The 23456-nt window shown below is 39.3% G+C and overlaps 1 protein-coding gene across 3 annotated transcripts in view; it reads right to left on the reverse strand.

Annotated features, from left to right (window-relative positions):
- Positions 1–693: 693 nt before the first annotated feature.
- Positions 694–23456, reverse strand: part of LOC136879194 (uncharacterized) — a 180607-nt gene continuing 157844 nt past the window's right edge. For 2 of the 3 annotated variants that reach the window (XM_067152972.2, XM_067152983.2), the window contains exon 9: positions 694–1328. In XM_067152972.2, the coding sequence (XP_067009073.1) occupies positions 1202–1328 (127 nt within the window). In that variant the 3' untranslated portion in view covers positions 694–1201. Of the gene's footprint in view, positions 1333–23456 lie in introns of all 3 variants that reach the window. The other variant, XM_067152992.2, reaches the window with a different exon arrangement.

A 23456-nucleotide genomic window follows, 5' to 3' on the forward strand; every position in this document is an offset into this window, starting at 1 on the left:
AGTCTGCTGACACACACAGGCAATAAAAATCCTAGGAGCATTAAAACAACAGTTCAAGGGACCCTGGTGAATCAAAATTGAAATTTTCTTACAGATCACTAGCTACTTACTTTTCATAGCTTGTCTTTAATAAATTTATATTTTCTTTAGAGGAAACTTGTGCAATTAATTAGTGACAAATACTCATTAAAAAAAAAAAAAAAAAATTTAAAATTCACATTGAACAACAAACTAATAGAGCTTGTGCAAGTCTTTTACTTCCCTTTTACATCTTTTAAGTAATTACTCACATTTTTTTCTGTCAGAATTAGAACTGGATTCATTCAGTCAGAAAATAATCGTACAGATTTCAATTACTCTCTCTTTTTTTTTTTTTTTTGTTGGTAATGGCGCCAATGTATTGTCTAAACCTAATTATATGTAAAAATGTGTGTATGAAAGAAAGCGAGCGAACAAGAAGAACATAACTCCGACACATTAATAAACAATGCTTTCAGCATAAAGGAATCTTCAAAAATAATGAATGTTAAATAGATTTGAAGTAATAATTGTAGAGATTGTTACATGTTATATTATTACATTTATAATGAAGAAACGTAATAAAGGAATTTGTTTAACAACTATGTTTATATCCATAAATAATATAACATGAAATTCTATAAAATAATCTAACATTTTTTGTGTAAACTCTTGAGAAATAATATTATCCAAGTATTAAATTCTCATTTATAATACGGAAAAGAAAAGAATGTCTGGCCTTTTTATGTATAGAACTTCATAAATTTCATTCAATATATAACAATAACAAAAAGTAAAGCTGCCGCATTATTAAACAATCAATTAATTAATGGCTACTATTATACAATATATATATTTATTTATATGACAACAAACAAACTAATTCTGGCCCACTATTAAACACCTACAAGAAAGTTTTAAAAAGAGAACATGGAATGGACCTATAACATGGAAAAATTGCCTTAAGTACACACTATACGAAAAAATAAAAACTGTCATGCTATCTGCCAAATAACTGCTCTAACAAAAAAATCATCAAAATGATTTTTTTCAGACAGACAAATGAAAAATACACATTATATGTGTATGCAAGAGTATTTTCTGTAATTCCTTTGAAATCATTTCCTTCTCAATTTTTGTTATCACAGATATTTCCGTCACTCATCCATAGTCTTTGGTCTGACTAGAATATTGTCTCCGTCAAAGCCGATGCCTTCTTCAATTCCCCTGGTGATGGGGAGGGCAGGGCTACAATATGGCTCGGATCAGTCAATCTTACGGCTGGGGTCACACAGTTCTTCCATTCCGCTCTTTCTAGAACAGAACAAACACAGAGTTAAATTGGTAACTACTGTACTGCACCGTAATAAAAATGAACTTTTTAAGGTCAGAACAGCTGGTACCATGATACAACGGATATAATTATGAAACTTCAGGAAATTAGTCACTAATGAGTACAACATTTCTTCAGTTATTATCTGATTAACTCCAACGGAATTCACATTATCAGTTACAAAATCACAATTTTATGAATAATAATCCAAATGTATTTGTTGATGATTTTATAATATAGCTAGTCAGAAATGACATCTTTTGTATAAAACCGACAAATACAAATAAGGTCCAACGTAATGTTGTAATACAATTTTTTAGAAATGAATGTAGTAAAACTATGACTACTTTCAACTACAGGACGTTATATCTTTATACACAGTCAAGTCACGTTATTATGACCACCTCCTACATTTGATGTTGGCACTGCTTACAAGCAAACTTCCAGAAGAGGCAAAAAAAAAAAAAATCATTGTACTGATGGATGCATCATTAATAGTTAACCTGAATTTTACAACCTGTGCAGAATTATACTGAGTGCTGGAACATATTAAAGAGTACAATTTTGGATCACTGTAGGTTGCATATAGTTATAGCATTGTATGATGTATGTGTTGGCTGCTGGTGAATTGGTTTTGTTTTCTTGTGTGTCTAAATGAATAGATTAAATATAAATACAAATAATATAATACACTGGGGCAAAACGCTGGTAATTTTACGATTGAAAAAGGCTAAAGACTTAATGAGCTTAAAAATTTAGATTATAGATATTTGTGACAATATTTCAAAACAAAGGGTATGCAGACAGTTTAATTACAGATAATGAAACAGATTTGGCTAATGAAATGCATACAGTGATTAAAATGTTAGCTTTGGAAAATGTAGTAGCAGTAGTAGTACGAAATGAAATGGCGTATGGCTTTTAGTGCCGGGAGATCCCAGGACGGGTTCGGCTCGCCATGTGCAAGTCTTTTGATTTAACGCCCGTAGGCGACCTGCGCGTCGTGATGAGGATGAAATGATGATGAAGACAATGATGGTTAAAATTCCCGACCCTGCCGGGAATCGAACCCGGGACCCCTGCGATCAAAGGCCAGCACGCTAACCATTTAGCCATGGAGCCGGACAGTAGTAGTAGTAGTAGTAGTAGTAGTAGTAGTAGTAGTAGTAGTAGTAGTAGTAGTAGTAGCAGTGGTGGTAGTAGTAGTAGTAGTAGTAGTAGTAGTAGTAGTAGTAGTAGTAGTAGTAGTAGTAGTAGTAGTAGTAGTAGTATCATTCGAAGAGAAGGTCAGTGATTAACTACTAGTTACTTCCTAGACCTCAGAAATATCACAGACAAAAGTTCAATCTCAGAATCTGGCCATCCAGTATTTTACTTGGTTGTCCGGCTCCTTCAGTAGTCACCTTCGGTACAGAGGGCCCAGGGTTTAATTCCTGGTTGGGTCGGAGATATTAACCTTAAATGTTTAATTCCCTTGGATCGGGGCCTGAGTGTTAATACATCTCCAACATCCCACAACAACACTATCATCTACTACAATAACATGCAATTTCCTATACACAACAGATGCCGCCCACCCTTGTTGGAGGGTCTGCCTTACAAGGAATGCACCAAGCTATAAACAGCCATACAAAATTAATTACTTGGCTTACAAATAAACAACAATAGTATAAATTGAAAGAATAAGATGAACATCACCAAAACCTTCTAGACCAGATTAAAGAAGTGGATAAATATAGTTTTAATGGATTCATAACATGGAGATCAATGAAAAGAAATAGTTAAAAATGGTGATTTACTAGAAGTTGCTATGGTTAAAGCACTTAGGAATGGACTTCTTCAAAGGAAGCTCTTTGTGGTTATTCTGCTTCAAACAATATTATAATATAGTTAGTCAGAAGGCAACATATTTAGTAAAAACCCGACAAATACAGGGTAAGTATCAACACAATGTTGTAATATCATTTTTTAGAACTGAATGTAGTTAAACTACGACTACTTTTAACTATGACAAAGTATATAATGAACAAAGTTTTTTTTGGGTGTAATATCTGAAGCCATCTCTTTTCAGTTTCAACTCAGTTAATTTATAACTGTTAGGCTCTTCTGCCAAAACTAACTTTGTAACAGTATTACATCTGAAAAAAGAATCAACTTAATTAAAATATAATTCTATTACTAGTATCAGTTACGTGGTGTGGTTGGTGCATGCAGAAATTATGTTTTACAAACTTCCTTATAAAATATCATTACTGCAGTGAATATACTGCAGAGTAAACCGAATACTGAGGATATTTATTTGGATTGGATTATTTAGTTTACAAGAAGGCAGATTTTCTGCTGCACTATTCCATCAGCAGTATCCTGTTTACTAGCAAATATGGTGGAGAATAACAATCGGGTGGAAAAGGGTATGTGGATATAATATTGATATTCTAAAATCTCAGGCTAAACTACAATTCTGTAAAAATTTCATCCAGCTCTTTACCAGGCGGTAGTGTTCTGAGAATAGATGTGATATTCCCAGACTGTAGAGTTATACTGATGCGCTCAATAAGGAACATAGTTGATCAGGTATCGCCGGGAATACAAGCGATCTGTTGGCCAACCTCTTTGATAAAATAGAGGCCATTGAGGCATTGGATTCAATGGCTACTGGTACGAAGAAGAATTTGTCCAAAAAATCACTGTATTTTTTCCTTTGTCTCCAGTACTCATTGACGAAAGGGGAAGATTGGACTGAGTTACTGTGTCAGCACAGGTAAAATCCCACAGGAGATATCTACCCCTTTTCCATATAAATAAGTTATATTTTAAAATAGAAATTCAACAAATTTATTTGCACTTCCTGAATATTTCCATGTGAACCCATAAAGTACAGTATGTCACATGTAGTGGCCTAGCATGATGGGTATATAAAGTGCGCAGTACGCCATCCATACTTGCACTTGTTGCTGTTCTGGGTAAAAGAGATAATTTATCGAAGTTGCAAAAAGAGATACCGTAATTATCAGCTATTGGGCCAAGGTTGGCAGTATTACTGTACTGTGAGTGGACAAATGACACCATTATGAATAGTCAACATGGAAACTGTAGAGCACCACATGTTGTTAATACGGCTTCAAAAGTATGCAAGGACGAGCCGTTATGTTACAGTGGACTAGCTCACCGGCAAAACACTGGGGGCTACCAGGCAGTCTAGTTGCTGTGTGTACTGTACACACCTTGATTAACCTGGATATTTATTTATTTATTTATATATTTATTTATTCATTCGAGTCACAAACTATACAACTTTTAACATGACATAATTCTGTAAAGTATTGGAATATTAAGGAGAAAAAAAAGTAATTTCATCTCTAATGGGAGAAAATTAAATAATCTTCACCCAGAATCAAACACCAGCAGCTGAATTTTTTTCAGCCTTCATTAACTCTCCATCCATGCATGACTCAGGACAGAGTGGTGTTGAATCTGGTCTAAACACCACCTCTTTGGTAGCTCACTAAATAAGTTAAATCTCACTGGATGAAAACACATATTTATTTTACTATACGCCACTTAAAAGCCAACAAATACATCGTGCGAAAACACGCGTGGCATGACCGAACTCTTACTCTCTCACACATACTCCCATCACACATACTCACATCATGCCACTCTCCTCTCACTCCGAGTCCTTGACCAGTGCTGCCACTGTTCCACATGTCGTCAGGTGAACTAGACAGAGCTAAGCAACCAAACATGCCGCCCACCTAATTTGGACTACAAATTACAAATGAATGAACAAACTGAGACAGAAAGGAGTATGTACATTGCAAATCACCAAACGAAAAACAAAAAAAACAAAAAAGGAAAAATCGCACTGTAAACTCTTCACAGTTCAGTCATCTGATGCTGTGGTATAACAAAAGATACATGGGCATATGAGTCAATAGCAGAAAAAACACACAACTACACGTCCACAGGTGCCTGATAGGTCAGTAGGTAGGAAATAGGCATATCTTGGTCACTGGTCGTTGGTAGGTTCCCTTGGCAGTGCGCACAGACACCACATGAACATGACCGTCAGTTCCAGGATGAACCTCCTCTATGATGCCAGTCTGCCACATAAGGGGTGGAAGATTGTCCTCCTTGATAAGGCAAGTGTTCCTGTCTGGACATTGGTATTGGGATTGTGGCATTTGGTTCACTGCTGTAATTGAGAGGAGAAGTCACATGACCATCGCTTCCATATTTGCTGTCGACACTGCTGAACTAGCTGCCATCTGGATACATATGAAACTGAAGTAGTAAGACAGTCTGGTTCAGGGAAGGATAAGAGTGATTCTCCAATTAAAAAATGTCCAGGAGTGAGGAAGGAAAATTCTTCAGGATTGTTGGGTAAGGGGGTTATTGGTCAGGAATTTAAGCATGCTTCAATCTGAGTTAAAAGGGTGTACATTTCTTCAAAGGTGAGAAGTGTGTCTCCGGTGACCCTCTTGAGGTGATTCTTCACTGACTTGATTCCTGCTTCCCAAAGACCTCCAAAATGGGGAGCATGAGGTGGAATGAAGTGCCAGTCAATACGTTTGTTGGACGCAAACTCCTTAACAGCAGACTGATGACTGCGGGATCTCATCAGGTGCTGCAACTCTTTCAGCTTTCTCATTGCTCCAACGAAGCAGGTTCCGTTATCACTAAAGATCTTGCTGCATCGTCCATGTCGTAAGATGAACTCTGTAGAGCTACAATGAATGCCTCAGTAGATACACTGCTAACAAGCTCGAGATGAACTGCTTTTGTGGCCATACACACGAAGAGGGCAATGTAAAATTTGGTTCATGTCCTGCTCCTAGGGGTGCCATGCTTGACATACAAGGGACCTCCATAGTCAACTCCACATTTGGAAAATGGTTTACTGGAGTTAACCCTTGTTGGGGGTAGCTGACCTACGAGTTGGTTTGCCGTGGTTGCCTTTAACTTGAAACAAGTGAGACAGTTGTGAATGACCTGTCTAACGATAGATTTTCCATTAGTGAACCAGAATCTCTGACGTAGAGAAGCTAACACCAACTGACTTCCTCCGTGTAAAAGCAGGATGATGAGTTTGGTGATATGGTGTTTGGGATGCAATATGAGGGGATGTTTCTGGTCGTAGGGGGCTGAAGAGTTTTCAAGTCTACCGCCCACCCTAATCAAATTGTCACCGTCAAGAAAAGGATGGAGCGCCACAAGTTTACTTTCAGATGGGATCATCTGCCCCTGTTGCAGGCTATGTAGTTCTTGCGCAAAGGTGGAACGTGATATATATGTTGATTCCCATAGGGAAACTGAAACATTTGTCCCGAATGAGTAAATTTATAATACCAATATAAATGGTCCGTTATTGGACATTATAAATTTTCCAGCTAACTCATTCTTGGTTGCCAGCGTTTCACCCTCGTGTGCTAGGGTGGGCTCATCAGTTGGTACCTAGCACACCTACCAATACGCTGGCTAGTGCATACCGTGGAGGCCACTGCGTAGGCTACTTGCAGCCACCAGCAGTGCCAATGCACTAAGAGACTTTGTCTCATTCAAAAATTGATGCCTGCTTGGCCATCAGATGATAAATTTACTCATTCGGGACAAATGTTTCAGTTTCCCTATGGGAATCAACATATATATCATCTGATGGCCAAGCAGGCATCAATTTTTGAATGAGCCAAAGTCTCTTAGTGCATTGGCACTGCTGGTGGCTGCAAGTAGCCTACGCAGTGGCCTCCACGGTATGCACTAGCCAGCGTATTGGTAGGTGTGCTAGGTACCAACTGATGAGCCCACCCTAGCACACGAGGGCGAAACGCTGGCAACCAAGAATGAGTTAGCTGGAAAATTTATAATGTCCAATAACGGACCATTTATATTGGTATTATAAATTTACTCATTCGGGACAAATGTTTCAGTTTCCCTATGGGAATCAACATATATATCATCTGATGGCCAAGCAGGCATCAATTTTTGAATGAGACAAAGTCTCTTAGTGCATTGGCACTGCTGGTGGCTGCAAGTAGCCTACGCAGTGGCCTCCACGGTATGCACTAGCCAGCGTATTGGTAGGTGTGCTAGGTACCACCTGATGAGCCCACCCTAGCACACGAGGGCGAAACGCTGGCAACCAAGAATGAGTTAGCTGGAAAATTTATAATGTCCAATAACGGACCATTTATATTGGTATTAAGGTGGAACGTTGCGACATGCCAACGACAACCTTCAAGGAAACACGTAACTCAGCCGTGGTCAATGGCCCATGATGCCTCTCAGTAACATTACTTCGAAGATTTTGAAGAAATCTAAGCAAATAGGCTGTCACTCGTTGCAGTCTAGACCAACTGGAAAAGCGTCTAAGGTAGTTGTCCACGTCATGGTTAACTGTCATGAGGCACATAGCTGGCGTTCGCTCTTCTGGTATGTTACAGATGATTTCCTTTAAGACTGGCCAAGTTGATGGATGATTCTGAAGCCAACTAGGTCCCGCCCACCATAGCAGCATTGTCTCAAGTTCCTGTGGTTCAAGTTCTCTTGAAATACAGTCTGCGGGATTGTCTTTTGAGGGAATGTGTTTCCAGTCCTCTACTCTTGACAAGTCCTGTATTTCTGACACCCTGTAAGCCACAAAAGTCTTCCAAGAATTGGGTGAACCTGCTATCCAAGCTAGAACTATCGTAGAGTCCGTCCAGTAATATCGAGCATCAATCCTCATGTTGATAGCTACAAACACCTTATCCATCAATTGGCCCAATAGTACAGCACCACATGGCTCCAGCCGAGGTAACGAGATTTGCTTTAGAGGTGGCACTCCCAACTTAGCAGTCAACAGGGAGACGGTAACATCACCATTGATACTAATGCACCACAGAAAAATACAGGCGCCATGCGCTTTCTCCGATGCATCCAAAAAACCATGTAGCTCCAGGCGCACCATTCCAACGTTACATGTGACTCTCCTTGATATGACGATGTTGCTCAGTTCAGATAGGTGTTTATGGGTGTTTATCTATGAAATATCAATTTGTTTGGGGAGGGACTCTTCCCAGTCTACTTGTTGTTGCCAAAGTGTTTGGATGAAGAGCTTGCATCTTATAATAACTGGACCAAGTAGTCCCAGAGGATCAAATATGGCTGCTACAGTAGCCAGAATGGTGCGTTTAGTCCACTGTGGAGGAGCATCCTTAGTTGATGTAACTCTGAACTTGAATATATCTTTGACAGGGTGCCAGAGAATATCAAGTGTTTCACTACATCTCCAAAATTAAAATTACAAGGGACCTGATTTTCTTGCAATTCTAAAGGAATGGATGTCAATATGTCAGGGTGATTAGCACGCCATTTCCTAAGTCTAAATCCTGCTGTGTTTAGAAGGGAAGTCAGTTCCGCCTGTAACTGATGGGCACCTTGGATGGAGTTGGTTCTAGTCAGCAGGTTATCAACATAGAAATCACGTGTCACAACTCCACAGGCTCGTGGAAATCTTCGTTGCTCTTCCCTTGCCAACTGAATCAGACATCTGGTTGCTAAGAATGGAGCTGCTGCTGTTCCATAGGTCACCGTTGTAAGCCTATAGGTCTTCAGCGGTTGATGGGGGGAGCTGCGCCAAACAATTCTCTGTAAATCCCGGTCTTCAGGATGGACGCTGATCTGGCGATACATTTTCTCGATATCTGCAGTTAGGATGTACTTGTGGGTACGAAACCGAAGGACAATGGAGAACAGATCTTGTTGCACTGTGGGTCCGACCATCATGATGACATTAAGAGATACTGATGTTGTAGTTTTAGACGACGCATCAAAGACTACCCTAACCTTCATCGTAGTGCTACCTTCTTTACAACAGTATGATGGGGCAAGTAGTAGGATCCTTGACTTTGAATAGGGGCTTCGACTTCCTCCATGTGTTCCAGTTGGTGATATGCTTGCATGAAGTTAGTTTATTCCTCCGTCAGTGCAAGCTGTCTTTCCAGTCTTCTCTCCAAGTAATGGAAATGTTTCTTAGCAGTGTCCAGTGAGTCTCCTAGGTTGTTCCCATTGGAACAAAGGGGCAGTTTAACCATGAAATGTCCCGTTTCTTCTCGAGTGGTGTGCCTGTGAAAGAGTTTTTCACATTCCCTTTCTTCCTTTGTGAGTGGATTGGTCCTCACTTCTTCCTGTGCCCAGAAGCGCTCAACCTGTGCGTGCAGTATGTCACCCTTTAAAAATAAAGCCTTAGTTGTAGCACTTCAATGCTGTGCAGAATGGTTGGGTATACAGCCAGCAAGTACCCAGCCAAGAGTAGTGTTTCGAAGAGTGGGATAGCCTTCCCTTGTGCACTGCACGGTTAGTAAGATATCTTAGAACACACTTGCTCCCAGGAGAAGATCAATATCGTGTGGTTGGTTAAACTGTGAGTCTGCTAATACTATGTCCGCAGGCAAGTTCTAGTCATCACAGTCAATTCTAGTAGTAGGAAGTTGACAAGTTATTTGTCCTTACACAGAGCAAACAATGGTTTTCCCATAATCACTAACTCTGGAAGAGATGGAAACTTGGCAAATATGGTATGTGGAAGATTCCACTGTTTTCATATTGCTAATGCCACTGATTGGGATAGAATGGCGACTTAGTTTGAGTCCTAGTCGGTTCGCAAGGTCACGCAACATGAAATTCATCTGAGAACCACTGTCCAGTAAGGCTCGACATTCATGAATTCTACCACTACTGTCCCTAATACGAACCACAGCAGTTGATAGGAGAACTTTGTGTTGTTGAAATGCTCCTTTCAAAGAGCAAATGACTGTTGTGAGGGATAGTCTGTCGAATTTGATGACCTCTGGTTGTCTTGCTGATAATGTAGCAGGGTGTGATGCCTTTGGTTACACATTCTACAACTGCTTGCCATGTGGTCATCTTTCAAACAATTGAGACAGAGCCTGTGGTCTCTAATTAACTTGATACGGTCATTAACAGACACATCCTTAAATTTAGAGCACCGATAGAGAAAATGAGAAGCACCCACAAAGTTCACATGATGAGGGAATGGAGGTGTATGAACTGGTGGAAGGCGTGGAAGATCCGCTGACCTTGCCTATTTCTTGCTTCTCTGCTTCGGTCTTATGGGAGGAGACGATTTCTAGTGTCTGGCAGTTACTTTCAAGAAAGAGGATTAAGTCTTGTAAACTTGGGCATTTGTCCCCTGAGGTTGAGTTCTCCCACTGTTTACATAGACTTAGGCTTACCCGTTGGAGTACTAAATGTGATGGGATGACCTCATGCAAGGGGGTCTTAATTTTCAAGACTCCTATCACAGTGAGATTGCTACACAGCTGATTTATGAGCACTCGTAGGTCTTTGGGCGATTCACCCTTAACAACTGGAAGTGATAGAAGCTCTTTGACATGAAGATCTAAGATGAACCTTGGGTTATGATAACGATTACACATTAAGTCCCATGCTACTTTGAAGTTTTCTTGCGTTCCTGGAAGGTTTTCAATTAATTTAACGGTTTCATCTGATACACATGACAGCAAGCAATAATAGCATTGTATGTCAGTCAGAGAATCGTTACTGATGATTAGCGACTCAAAGGCAAAGAAATAGTAGGTAATTTGAGTAAGTGGCCATTGGTTGTGGTTGAACTGTCTATAGGAGGGGAAGGCAAGGCAGTGTTAGTTAACAAAAGAGTTTGAATTTTTGACCGAATGTCTAAACAAATTTCTTCAAATGCTTCCCTATCAGAATCGTGAATAACGTCATCGCCATTTATTTCAAGTTGACTCTGAACATCATTGTATTCTTCGATACTTCTTTGTAAAAGATCCTGCCTCACTTTGATATCATTTAAGTTTTCTCCTTGAAAATTACTGATAAAGTTTCCTAAGCGAGTAACTCAAGATTTCACAACAGCCCTTTTCTTCGTCAATGTGCGCTTTAGAATTTCTTCCATTATGGGAAGGACAAGCAAGGAATAACAAGTAATGACAAGTGAACCAGACTGCACTCACCCCTTGAGGACGCAATAATGCTGCTCCTGGTGGCTGACTCGTGAGTTGAAATCCCCATTGGCTGCACTGCTCCTTGTTCTGGTGGTGTACTGTCACTGTTGGCTCCACTGGCTGAAAGTGTGGTGGCAGCCCTGTTGTATGATGGCGCTTCCTGCCGAAATCCACACGTTTTCTTCTTGCACCTTAACACTGGCATGAACTGATTTGATGCGTATGATTTCACATTGAAAATGATCCTGGCACTATAACTTCCTAAATTGTTCGCATCACGCACGACGGCAACGTAATTATTTCCTTGACGTTCTACACATGGACCGACCTCGTTGTTCAAAAGTGCTGCTACAGCATATCTCGGTTTAATAATGCACAATGAAAATCGCATAAGTCACACTGAAATGGATTCAGTCCACTTGTACTCCCGCGAGGAGGAATGTTTAATGAAACATTGATGCCGATGCGGTGAAGTGAAACATGCTACGCTAAGATACCGTATTAATTTGAACATAGGCCTACGGTTTGCACACTGCGAATCCGGCCTGGAGGACCAATAAATGTTGAATCACGCGTGGCATGACCAAGCTCTTACTCTCTCACACATACTCCCATCATGCCACTCTACTCTCACTCCGAGTCCTTGACCAGTGCTGCCACTGTGCCACATGTCGTCAGGTGAATTAAACAGAGCTAAGCAACCAAACAGTGGGCATTGGCATAGATGACTCATTATTCTTCTCTACAGTCACATTGTGTTGGGTCTTTAGAAGAACATCATTTGACAAGGTTGTCCCTGGATTTACCAATACTTGATTGTTCAATGATCTCCAGGTTAACCTGTCTAAAGTATGTCTATGAGGTAAACATTCAGCAGGTTTCATCCCAGTTTGAAGATGGGCACATTTAGCAACTCACAGTTGTTCTTTGGCTCTTTGCGGAGACATAGTTAACGCTGAAGTTGAACTGTGGAAACTTTTTCTCTATTTCAACCTAGATCTTGGTGGCTGATGACCATGAAGTGGTTGTAACCGATTTATTTCAATCTTCTTTCTCTCAGCATCTGCAGCTACTTTCTGCCATATATCTGGATATTAGCTGATGGTATTAATGTAACTCATCCGTGTATGCTGAATTAATTTTACTAATGGCTTCTTATTCTTACAACGCTGTCTCCCTAAGAAGGTTGGCGATCCAACTGATTAAAATTATTACTCATGAAACAGGGGCTCAAAAGATTTCAATAGAAGTTCGTTCATACCAGAGGCGGCAAGTCTTTAAGCCAGGAATTTCTCCATCTCCTCACAGATCGATGTCCTTCAATCAATCAATCAATCAATCAATCAATCAATCAATCAATCAATCAATCAATCAATCAATCAATCAATCAATCAATCAATCAATCAATCAATCAATCAATCAATCAATCAATCAATCAATCAATCAATCAATCAAAATCTGCACTTAGAGCTGTCTCCTAGGTGGCAGATTCCCTGTCAGTCATTTACCTAGCTTTTTCTTGAAAGTTTTCACAGAACTTTGAGATTCATTAAACATTTCCCTTGATAATTTATTCCAATCCCGTACTCCTTGTCCTATAAATGAATATTTGTCCCAATCTGTCCTCTTGAATTCCAACTTGATCTTCATATTATGATCTTCCCTATTTTTAAAAGCTCCATTCAAGCTTATTTGTCTACTAATCTCTTTCCATGCCATACCTACAATGACAGCTCTGAACATACCACTAAGCCGAGCAGCTTGCCCCTCTTGTCAGATATCGCTCAGAACAAATCGTGCTGCTTTCCTTTGGATCTTTTCCAGTTCTACACTGGGGTCTTATCAGACACTTATACACCCTCTCCTTTACATCCTTATTAAATATTCTCATAACCATATGAAGAGATCTGTAACCTTTCTTAACAACCTCATTAATATGATTACCCTAATGAAGATCTTTAGTTATATTAACACCTAGGTACATACAGTGCTCCCTATGATGTACTATCACCCCATCAACACAGTAATTAAAACTAAAAGGATTTTTCCTCTTGATGAAACTTACAACTTAACTTTTCGTCCCATTTAGCACCATAGCATTATCTGCTGTCCATCTCACAACATTGTCTATGTCCCCCTGCAGTCGCTCACAAACTTACAACTCACTATTCTATACAGTATAACATCATCCGCAAATAGTCTTATCTGTGATTCCAGTTATTTACCCGTATCACTTATATATATAAGAAAACATAAAGGTCCCATATTACTGCGGGACCCCCCTCTTAACCTTTACAGGATCAGATAACATTTCACCTTCTCTAATTCTCTGAGTTCTATTGTCCAGAAATTTAGCCACCCATTTAACCAATCGTTTGTCAAGTCCAATAGCCCTTGTTTTTGTCAGTAATCTCCCATGATCTACCCTATCAACAGCCTTGGATAGGTCAATAGCAGTACAGTCCATTTGACCTTCTGAATCTAAAATATCTGCTATATCTTGCTGGAATCCTACAAGTTGAGCTTCACTGGAATAACCTTTCTTAAACCCAAATGCCTTGTATCAAATAGTTAGTAATTTTGCAAAAATGTGTAATATAATCAGAAAGAATGCTTTCCCAGAGCTTACAAACAATGTGTCAAGCCTAGTAGCCTATACTGACTCGCTCTATGTTTGTCATTTTTTCCCTTGTAGACTGGGGCTACAATTGCAACTCTCCATTCATTTGGTATTGCTCCTTCATTCAACCAGTAATCAAATAAGTATTTAAGATATGGCACAACATCTCAACCCATAGCCTTTAATATATCCCCAGAAATCTTATCAATCCTAGCTGCCTTTCTAGCTTTCAACTTTTGTATATGTCCTTATTATTATAGGTAAATTTCAGTAATTTGCCATTACTAGTCGCCTCCTATCTGGACAGTATATCCAACTACCTTTACATATTGCTGACTGAATACTGCTGCCTTCTGTAAGTCCTCACATATAAACTCCCCTTGTTCATTAATGATCCCTGGAATGTCCTTCCTAGAACCTGTTTCTGCCTTAAATATCTATACATTTCCTTCCATTGCTCACTGAAATTCATATTGACTGCCGATTATGTTTGCCATCATGTTATCCTTAGCTGAGTTTTTGTTAAATTTAATTTCCCAGAAAGCTCCTGCAATCCCTTCTTACTTCTGCAACCATTCCTAAATCAGTTTCTTTCTAATATGCACCTTCTTCTTAATCTCTTTGTCTCCCTGTTATAATATAATAGGTCCTTACCATTCCTTACCACTTTTAAAGGTACATATCTGTTTTTACACACCTCAACAATTGTTTAAAACCCATCCCATAAGCTGTTTACATTTTTATTTACCATTTTCCATTGGTCATAATCACTTTATTCAATTTCCCCATGCCTCTCTCATCAACCATATGGTATATTGCCTAATAGTCCTACTTTTATGACATTCCCTTATATACTATCAATACCATAATGGTATTGAATAGGTGGACCTTCTCTACCCTTTGATAGTGATCAGTTGTCAATACGGACCATAATGAAACTCATAACTTATGATTACTTTCTATCACATTCATTTTTAACTACAACCCCCTAACTTATATGTACCACTGTGGTTCAGTAAAGGCCATCTGAGTATAGATGCCTTTCTCCTACCCATCCATTAGGATCTACAAATCTCACTCCCTATTTCCCACATACTCATTCCAGAGTCTCATTTAAATCCCCAATTACTCTCCAGTTTTTCGCTTAAGTTTACCCTCAATTTTTTCCTTGCTGACGAGTTGGAGAAGTTAATATCATTCACCTCTCATGATGTGCCCACTGTACCTGAATTTTCACTGCTTGATAGTTTTTAGAAACTATTTTTTCTTATTTAACACGTTGAGGACTTCCTCACTGGTCTTCCATTATACTTGTGATGTTTGAAGCATTCTTCTGTACATTTCAAAAGCTTTAATCCGTCTCTCCAGCAAAGGGCTGAGCAATCTAGCCTTCGAAACTATACAGAAGGATAGGGAAAACATAGCATCACAACATCTGAACTTCAAGCTGAAAGTTGAGATCTCTAGTGGTGAACAGGGGGCCTCATACTGTCGAACAAATTTATGGCTTGCCTGATCCTAGATATTTCATTCTTGGGATCACAATGCTCATTCAACACACGAAGATATTTGAAGGATGACACCTGCTGAACAATTGCAACAACAACAACAACAATTTGAAGATCAGTAAGGCTGCTGCCTAACACAACGGGATCATCAGCAAAGTGGATATTATTAATAACACTGCCATTGCCCTGATTCCTAGGTTAACATCCGACAGCTTCTCTGAACACAGGCCCAGAGTAGATATTAATGTAGGCTACTAATAATCAATAAAAATTCATTTCAGCTATAATACTACCCAATACACCTTGGGTTGTAGGAAATTGTACTACTGTCTTTCAAGAGATTATTGTCTTCCTTTTCATTGTCAGGAGATAGATATCACCATGTTCATCCATGTTTGTCATGATTAGCGACAGGGTCTATTATGTGGCTTTGTTGTCTCCATATAATTCGTCGTAGGCCACATTGGGATGCAACTAATTAAAACTTGGACAGCAAGATGCTAATTAATTATAATCACTGAATCCCCTAGTACAATACCAAAATAACTTTTCTGTTCACATATCAACATCAAGTGGCAAGGAAAATTGGAGAAGGAAAAATGAAAGTGATGATGTTAGCAGATGACCTGTTAGTCTGGGGAGAAAAGGAAGAGGATGTCCAGGAACAGTTAGATGCTTGGGTATATGAGGTGGAACAATCTATATATTAATTTTTTTTATGAAAACTGAAGTCAGTCAGTCCGGCCATTCTATCTGGTCGATTTCCTTCACTCTTTTTTTAACTGAAAGGTATTCATGCACAGATTTGTCATCAGGTACTATAAATCACTTAACTTCCACCTTCCTAAAATTATTTGATTTTTTCAATTTTTTGTCTCTTGAAGCAATCTTTGGTTCTAACTGAGGTACGGAGTTCATTTTGGCCTAAGAACACTCAGTGGATCAAGCTCTTTCATTTCAGCTCTTAACTATTCAAATTGATTGATTTTGAAGAAAGTTATGAGTGCACATTCAATCTGATGTCTCATTTCTTCAACATTTTTTCTCACTGAAGCAATCATATCTTTCGTTCTAATTGAGGTACGCAGTTCGTTTTCATCTAAAAACACTCAGTGGATCCAACGCTTTCTTTTGAGGTAATAACTACTTACATTGGTAGATTCTGAGAAAAGTTATCTCCATGACGAAGATCTTTGAAGGACTTTTTAACAGTTCGGCGCGTAGTGTTGTTCCAAGGAACATTTAATTCAATTTCTTTGTGTGATGTATTTTCAAGTGTTTTGTTGACATAATTTTACATTCTATTACCACAGCAGATCATGTGCTTTATTTCATTAACTCGAAACTTTGCAAATAGATCTGTGAGGATAGTAACAAACAACACCATATTTTATACATTGTGGGCAGAGCCAGCGGGAACTGCTAGTATGGAATGAAATTTAATGCCTAAAAGAGTGAGATAGTGATCACAACTAGAAAGAAGGAGAGACCTACGATAGGGATATTGCTTAGAGGGGAACAGCTTAGGAAGGTAGAGAGTTTCAAGTACTTGGGAAGTATCATAGAGTAAAGTCGAAGAAATGATTTGGAAATAATCGAACGTGGAAGACAAGCAGGAGCATTCCTGAAAAGTGTCAGAAGCCTGATTTGGAGCGAGGATGTCCCTCAGAAGCAAAAGGGTGATATACAGGATGTACTATATACCTATTCTGACATACGCAGCTGAGACTTGAGCAATGACACAGAGAGATGTGAATAGAATAATGGCAAGTGAAATGAAATTTCTGAGAAGCAGGATAGGAGTGACAAGATTGGATAAGATGAGAAATGGTTTGAGATATAGTAAAAGAAGAGCCACTACAGAATAGGATAGAGGCATCTAGACTTAGATGGTATGGACACATGAAGAGAATGACAGAGGAAAGGATACCGAGGAGGATGCACGAAATGGAGATAACAGGTAAACGACCAAGAGACAGGGGATAAAAGGAGTGGAAGAGTGTGTACAGAGAAGAGGTGAGGATTGGGCAAGAGTGACTAGGGAGAAGCTTATGTTCCAAGCAGACCAGACCAACAGCTGGAAACTGCAGATGATGATGATGATATCAATATGAGCAGATATGTGTAGGCCTATTAGTAAGTAATCTGTCGAGGTTAGTGTGACTTTCAGTTTTTAAATGACTGAACCCTACATAATATATGACCTATTACAGTCCTGTGCAAATGAATCTACAAGGGTTCTTTTTTAGAACTTTCCCAATGGTTGTCAAAAGTGAGCTACACAATGCTTATTCCTAGTTATATACTTTCTAAGCATTACTTGTTTGTTGATTCAATAGTTACTGGACTGTGTCCAATGTTGACGAACGTTGAGGTCACCTTGTGAGTTTAGTAATATCTGTCCCCAATTGATACAACTCCCAGGAAATGTAGTGCAATTGTAGCATTATCACAGAATACTTCTATGACACAGGCAAAGGCGTGGAAGGTAAAGCCATCAACTACATGTAACCTCGGCATTTGGTGGGGTGGAGCGGTTAGCTCCATGCCTGGCCCCCTTTATTCCGAGGAATTAACGTGGTACTAATTTTTTTTTTGTAGGATGAGTGAACCTCAGGGTCATGTGCACACCCAGAAGCAGAAATCTTGTTTCTTCAATTTTGCAACCTCGCGATGGGGAATTGAACCCATATCCTTTACTGTCTCGGCCTGGCAGCCCCTTTCATGTTGGTGAAAGCATTGTAAATTGAATTATTCAGGGAGACAAACAGACTGGATCAATTACACCCTACGAAAATCTCTTCTCGTCGTCATCATTCTCCTCCTCCTTTCCCCTTATCCACAATTCCTCTTCCATCATTCTGACCCAGTCCCAGTTTCTTCTTTTTGCACTCCTTTTTACTGAATCGATCCACCTTGTTTTGGGTCTCCCTCTTGCTCTCTTTCCCTCGAACTTCATTTCCATCATCTGTTTTGGTATTCTTTTCTCCTCCATACTCGTTACATGTCCAAACCATTTCAGTTTACTCCTACCAATTCTCTCAATTAGGTTTTCCATTCTGGCGTCCTTTCTCATATTTTCTTTTCTCAATCTGTCTTTCTTTGTCTTTCCTATCATATTTCAGGTATTTCAATTTGCTGGCTTGAATTCTACTTTCCTCCCTACTGGTCACTGTCCAGTCAATGTGGGTGCATAATATATTTTGTACATTATCTTTTTACGCTTCCTTGGTATTTCCTTATTCCAGACAAGTTTTCTTACACTGTGGGAGAATGCATTGCCCTGTTGCACTCTCTTATTAACCTCCATGTCCAGCCTTGTATTCTGCAATAATTCACTCCCCTAGGTATTTGAAACTGCCAACACTTTCAAGGCTTTGACCATCAATTTACACACTGGCTTTCCCTTGCTTATTCCTCTTGACATCACCATGGTCTTGCTTTTCTCTGCACTAATTTTCATACCATACTTTTCAATTTTCTCATTCAGTACATCAAGTTGTTCTTGTACTTCTTTCCTGTTCATTCTCCAGACCACAATACTGTCTGCAAATAGTAATAATTTCATCTCCCTTTTTCCATATGCTTCTTTTGTCTACTTTAGAATTTCATTGATAATCGATAGCACACTCCCCTGTCTTGGCCCAGTTTCATTTCTAAACCATTCCGTCTTTCCAATCGGAGTCTATACACTGCTGATGCAGTTACTGTACACTGCTTGTAGCATTTCTATAGTTTGTGTATCCAGTCTATTTTTGACCATGGTTTCCTAAATCCCCTCCTTGGGAACACTATTGTATGCCTGGTTGTTAGATCTATGAATGTAATGAGAAGAACCTTATATTATTACCAATTCTTTTCCATTAACTGCCTCATGCTGAAGATTGGGTTCACTTCTAAAGCCATACTCTTCCTCTTGCAAATCTCTGCCTACCCTTTTCTCATTCTCTTCACTAATATCCTTTCCAGTATTTTTGCCACTTGCGATATGAGTGTTATTCCTCTATTGCTGTTTCACACTTGTTTGTCCACCTTCTTAAAGACTGGTATTATTATTCCCTTTCCCCAGTGTTACGACAAACATTTCTGCTTCCATCTGCACTGTAGCAATCTATACACCTATTGTAGTCCAACAGCCTTTATCATTTGCGTACTAATTTCATGCATCCCAATGCCTTCCCCGTTAACATTTTATGGACTGCTACGTTCACCACTAACAATGTTATATCATCTTCTATCACTGAGTCATCACAACATATTACTACCGTTTCCTCTGCACAATTTTTCACATTCAGTAGTTTATCAAAATACTCCTTCTATCTTCTCTTTATTTCTTCTGGATATGTCATCAACTCTCCACCTTCCTCTTTCATCAGCTTTGTATAAACTCTTTCTTTCCCATTCCTTTGTGTAATTCCATACAGTGTTCTTTTACTGCCAGCTCTACCTGTTTCCATCTTCTTCTCTTACCAATATCTAACATTTCCTTTTATTATCAAGATATTTTCTTTTGCTTTTTTTTTAAAAAAAATATCACTATTCCATTCTTGCCATGCTTTCTTATTTTCTTTCACTGCTTCTCTCACCTTCTCATTCTACCACAGTGTCTCCTTGCTTTTCACTCTCGTCCATGTTCTGCCATAGACACACTCTGCCTCACTTACAAATGCCCTTTTGAAGTTGAACAATTCATCTTTTATATTTCCTACTTCCGTAACTGGAATTTGTTGTTTCAGTCCCTCCAGAAATTCTTCCTGTACATTCTTATCTTTTAATTTCCACATTTTTATTTTGCTATTTCTTATCTCCTTTAATTTTTCCATTTTCCTCACTCTCATTTTTGCTATCACACCTCTATGGTCTCCACTGAATGCTTCTCCTGATAAAGCTGTTATATTCATCAACTGTCTGTGATTTCTCCTTGTCACCAGAAAGTAATAAATTTTATTCTTATGTCACCCCAGCCATACCTTGTAATTTTCCTGCTGTTTTTATTCCAAAACCATGTGTTGCCCATAATCATTCCATTTATCTCAAAAACTTGTTGTTTCCCTCCTTCTTCATTCCTTTTCCCATATTCATATGGCCCTATTACTGTTTCCTTTCCTTGTCTTTCATTTCCCACCTATGCATTTATGTCTCCCATTATAATCACTTCCACATCAGTTATCTCCTTTTCTAGTTTCTCCAAGAATTCTTCAATATCCTCCTCTTTGTTCCCTGTCTATGGTGCTTACAGTTGTATGAAGTCCTTCACTTCGCTCCTCATTCTCAGTCTAATTTTTATTATCCCGTCATTGATGTACTCTACCATATCCACATACCACATACTCCTCCAGCTGTTTTGAAATTATCAAGTCCACTCCATTTTTTACCTCTTGGCCACCACTCCAGTATTGTGTATATTCTTTCCTCATTCTCCTTTTTCCCATCCCTTTCCATTTAACTTTGTTCAAACCCATCATTTCTATACCCTCTTTCTCCATAAAATCCACCACTTCTTCAGCCTTCCATGTCAGGGACATAAGGTTGATTGAGCCCACCTTTATGATGTTGGTTACTATAGAGAGTTCCAACCTTAAATTGCAGTACAGCGTAGATGGAGCGCGCTGTTGCGAAATCGACTCGTGAAGATCATGCTCGAGTGTAACTCAAACAGGGCGTCACAGTTCCACATTGTTAGTTTGTAATTTTGTAATTTTAAGTTCATTCATTCATAAATTAATATTTGTAGGATGATAACATAAATACAGCACACCTTAATCACTGGCGTTGCTCTCAGACATTGGACGTACACCTTCTATCATTTCTGCAAGGCCTGGTGTTCCCGCTTTGAATGAACCTGGTTCGGGAGATGAACTTGAGGATGATCCGGACGATGAAGAAAGTCGTATTAAAAACTTTTCATCGTCGACATCGTCCTGCAATTCGTCTGCTTTCTAGAAATCTCTTTCATTTTTCTTTACTTCGTTCACGTAATTTACCCGTATGTTTTTATGGCATAAAAATGTTAGTTCAGCATTTGGAACAAAACCATGTTCATTACCCACGTGTATCGTCGCCATAAGACCTATCTGTGTCGGCGCGACGTAAAAAAAAATTACCCACGTGGACTAAAGCGAATCGCGGTCCTCGGCTTTTCGGTGGCATAAGTCCCGAACTCACCCCTTCAATGGCGGCCTGCCGTGCACTTTTCACTGTCGTATCCTTCCATTCTTTCGTCACTGTCTGCCCAATATTTACCCACGATTCATCTGTGAAAATTATAGCTTTATTTTGTGCCCTCAAACGTTTTATCTCCCTGAGATATCTGTGCCTCCAACTAATAATTTCATCGGTTTCAATGAAAGCTGCTTTATTACCCCATCTTAAATAACGGAAGCCTATATCATGTAAAAAGCGATACAACGGAAAATCGTGGCAAAGAATCTTCTCCATTTACCCGACTCAGAATCATGTTCAGTGTCAGTGGTATTTTATGTTAGCAAATAAAAGAGAGTGAACCACCCGACGCACTCCACTTCGCACAATTTCATCATATTTAATTTTCCTTGCATTTTTCTGCCGTCCTTCTCTTTTTTGCATTTTTGGCCGGAGTTCGCAAAGGACCATGTGTGTGTTCCTTCCTTATAGCGTAGATTGTTCTTTTGGAACAACCTGTAGCTTTAGCTGTTTCACTGACTGCGCTGCTCATATTCAATAGTCTTTAAAAAATAATCCAGGACACTCATAATATTGCATTCTTTTTCCCTGAGTTTACCTACGGAATGTTTCTTTCTAATTTGACGATCCATTGTACATCCTTCTGCACTTTTTCTTCGAACTAAGAACCCCCAGCACGACCACGAACTGACAACTACATAGACTACATAAACACAACAAACACAATCCACTTGTCCTCAAGATCTGATCTTGTCCGGCTCCATGGCTAAATGGTTAGCGTACTGGCCTTTGGTCCATAGGGCCCCGGGTTCAATTCCCGGCCAGGTCGGGGATTTTAACCTTCATTGGTTAATTCCAATGGCTCGGCTGGGTGTGTGCCGTCTTCAGCATTAGAATTCATCACAGGTAGGGCCACATTCTTATTGACGCGCAGGTCGCCTATGCGTAGTCAACTCGAAAGACCTGCACTCGGCCTCTTCGGTGGCCACACGCCATTAAATATATATATCACTGATCTTTATTTAATCAATCTTATAATACTGATTAAATGAACACCACTGCACACTGCTGTCAGTATATTTAACAGCTCAGCCAGCCGAGTCACTCGTGAAACGTAAACAAACGAGACGTTCTCCCTGTCATAAATTAAGAGCTAACGAGATAAGGACTTGAGGTATGTTTTAAAAATAACTTCCAATTCCGAAGACCGTTTGTTTTGCTTTAACCACGCCACGATCCTTCTGCACTTTTTCTTCGAAATTAGATCTCCACGCACGAGCACGAACTCACGAACCACATAAACGAAATACACTTTCCCTCAAGAATTGTACATATGTCACTGATATGTATTTAATCACTATTATACATACTACTGACGAAATGAGCACTGCACTGCATGCGACTGTCTGGAAATGTTAAAAGCGCATGTTTGGGAGATCACTACCGGTACTTCAGCCAGCCAGACAGCCAGCCAGCCAGTCAGCCAGCCAAGTCACGCGCGAAACCAAAATTCAAGGAGATATTCTTCCCGTCACAAATTAAGAACTAAGCAAGATAATAACTTCGGGATTGTTTTAAAAATAACTTCCATATCTGAAGACCATTTGCCTCGCTTTGACCCCCCATGCAAATTCAATAGGAAAGACGCTGGCCAGCGACTGACTTTTTCGTCTTCATTTATGAATTTCATTTTCCGTATTGACATTTACCAATCTTCATAAAAGGAAAGAAAAATTCCACCTAATCAATACATTTATTTTCTTGTAAAGTATTACAATCTAGGACCGGTTTCGACCCTTCATAGGTCATCCTCAGCTATATCAGAA

Source organism: Anabrus simplex, chromosome 1 (assembly GCF_040414725.1).
Source record: "Anabrus simplex isolate iqAnaSimp1 chromosome 1, ASM4041472v1, whole genome shotgun sequence".
NCBI lineage: Eukaryota > Metazoa > Arthropoda > Insecta > Orthoptera > Tettigoniidae > Anabrus > Anabrus simplex.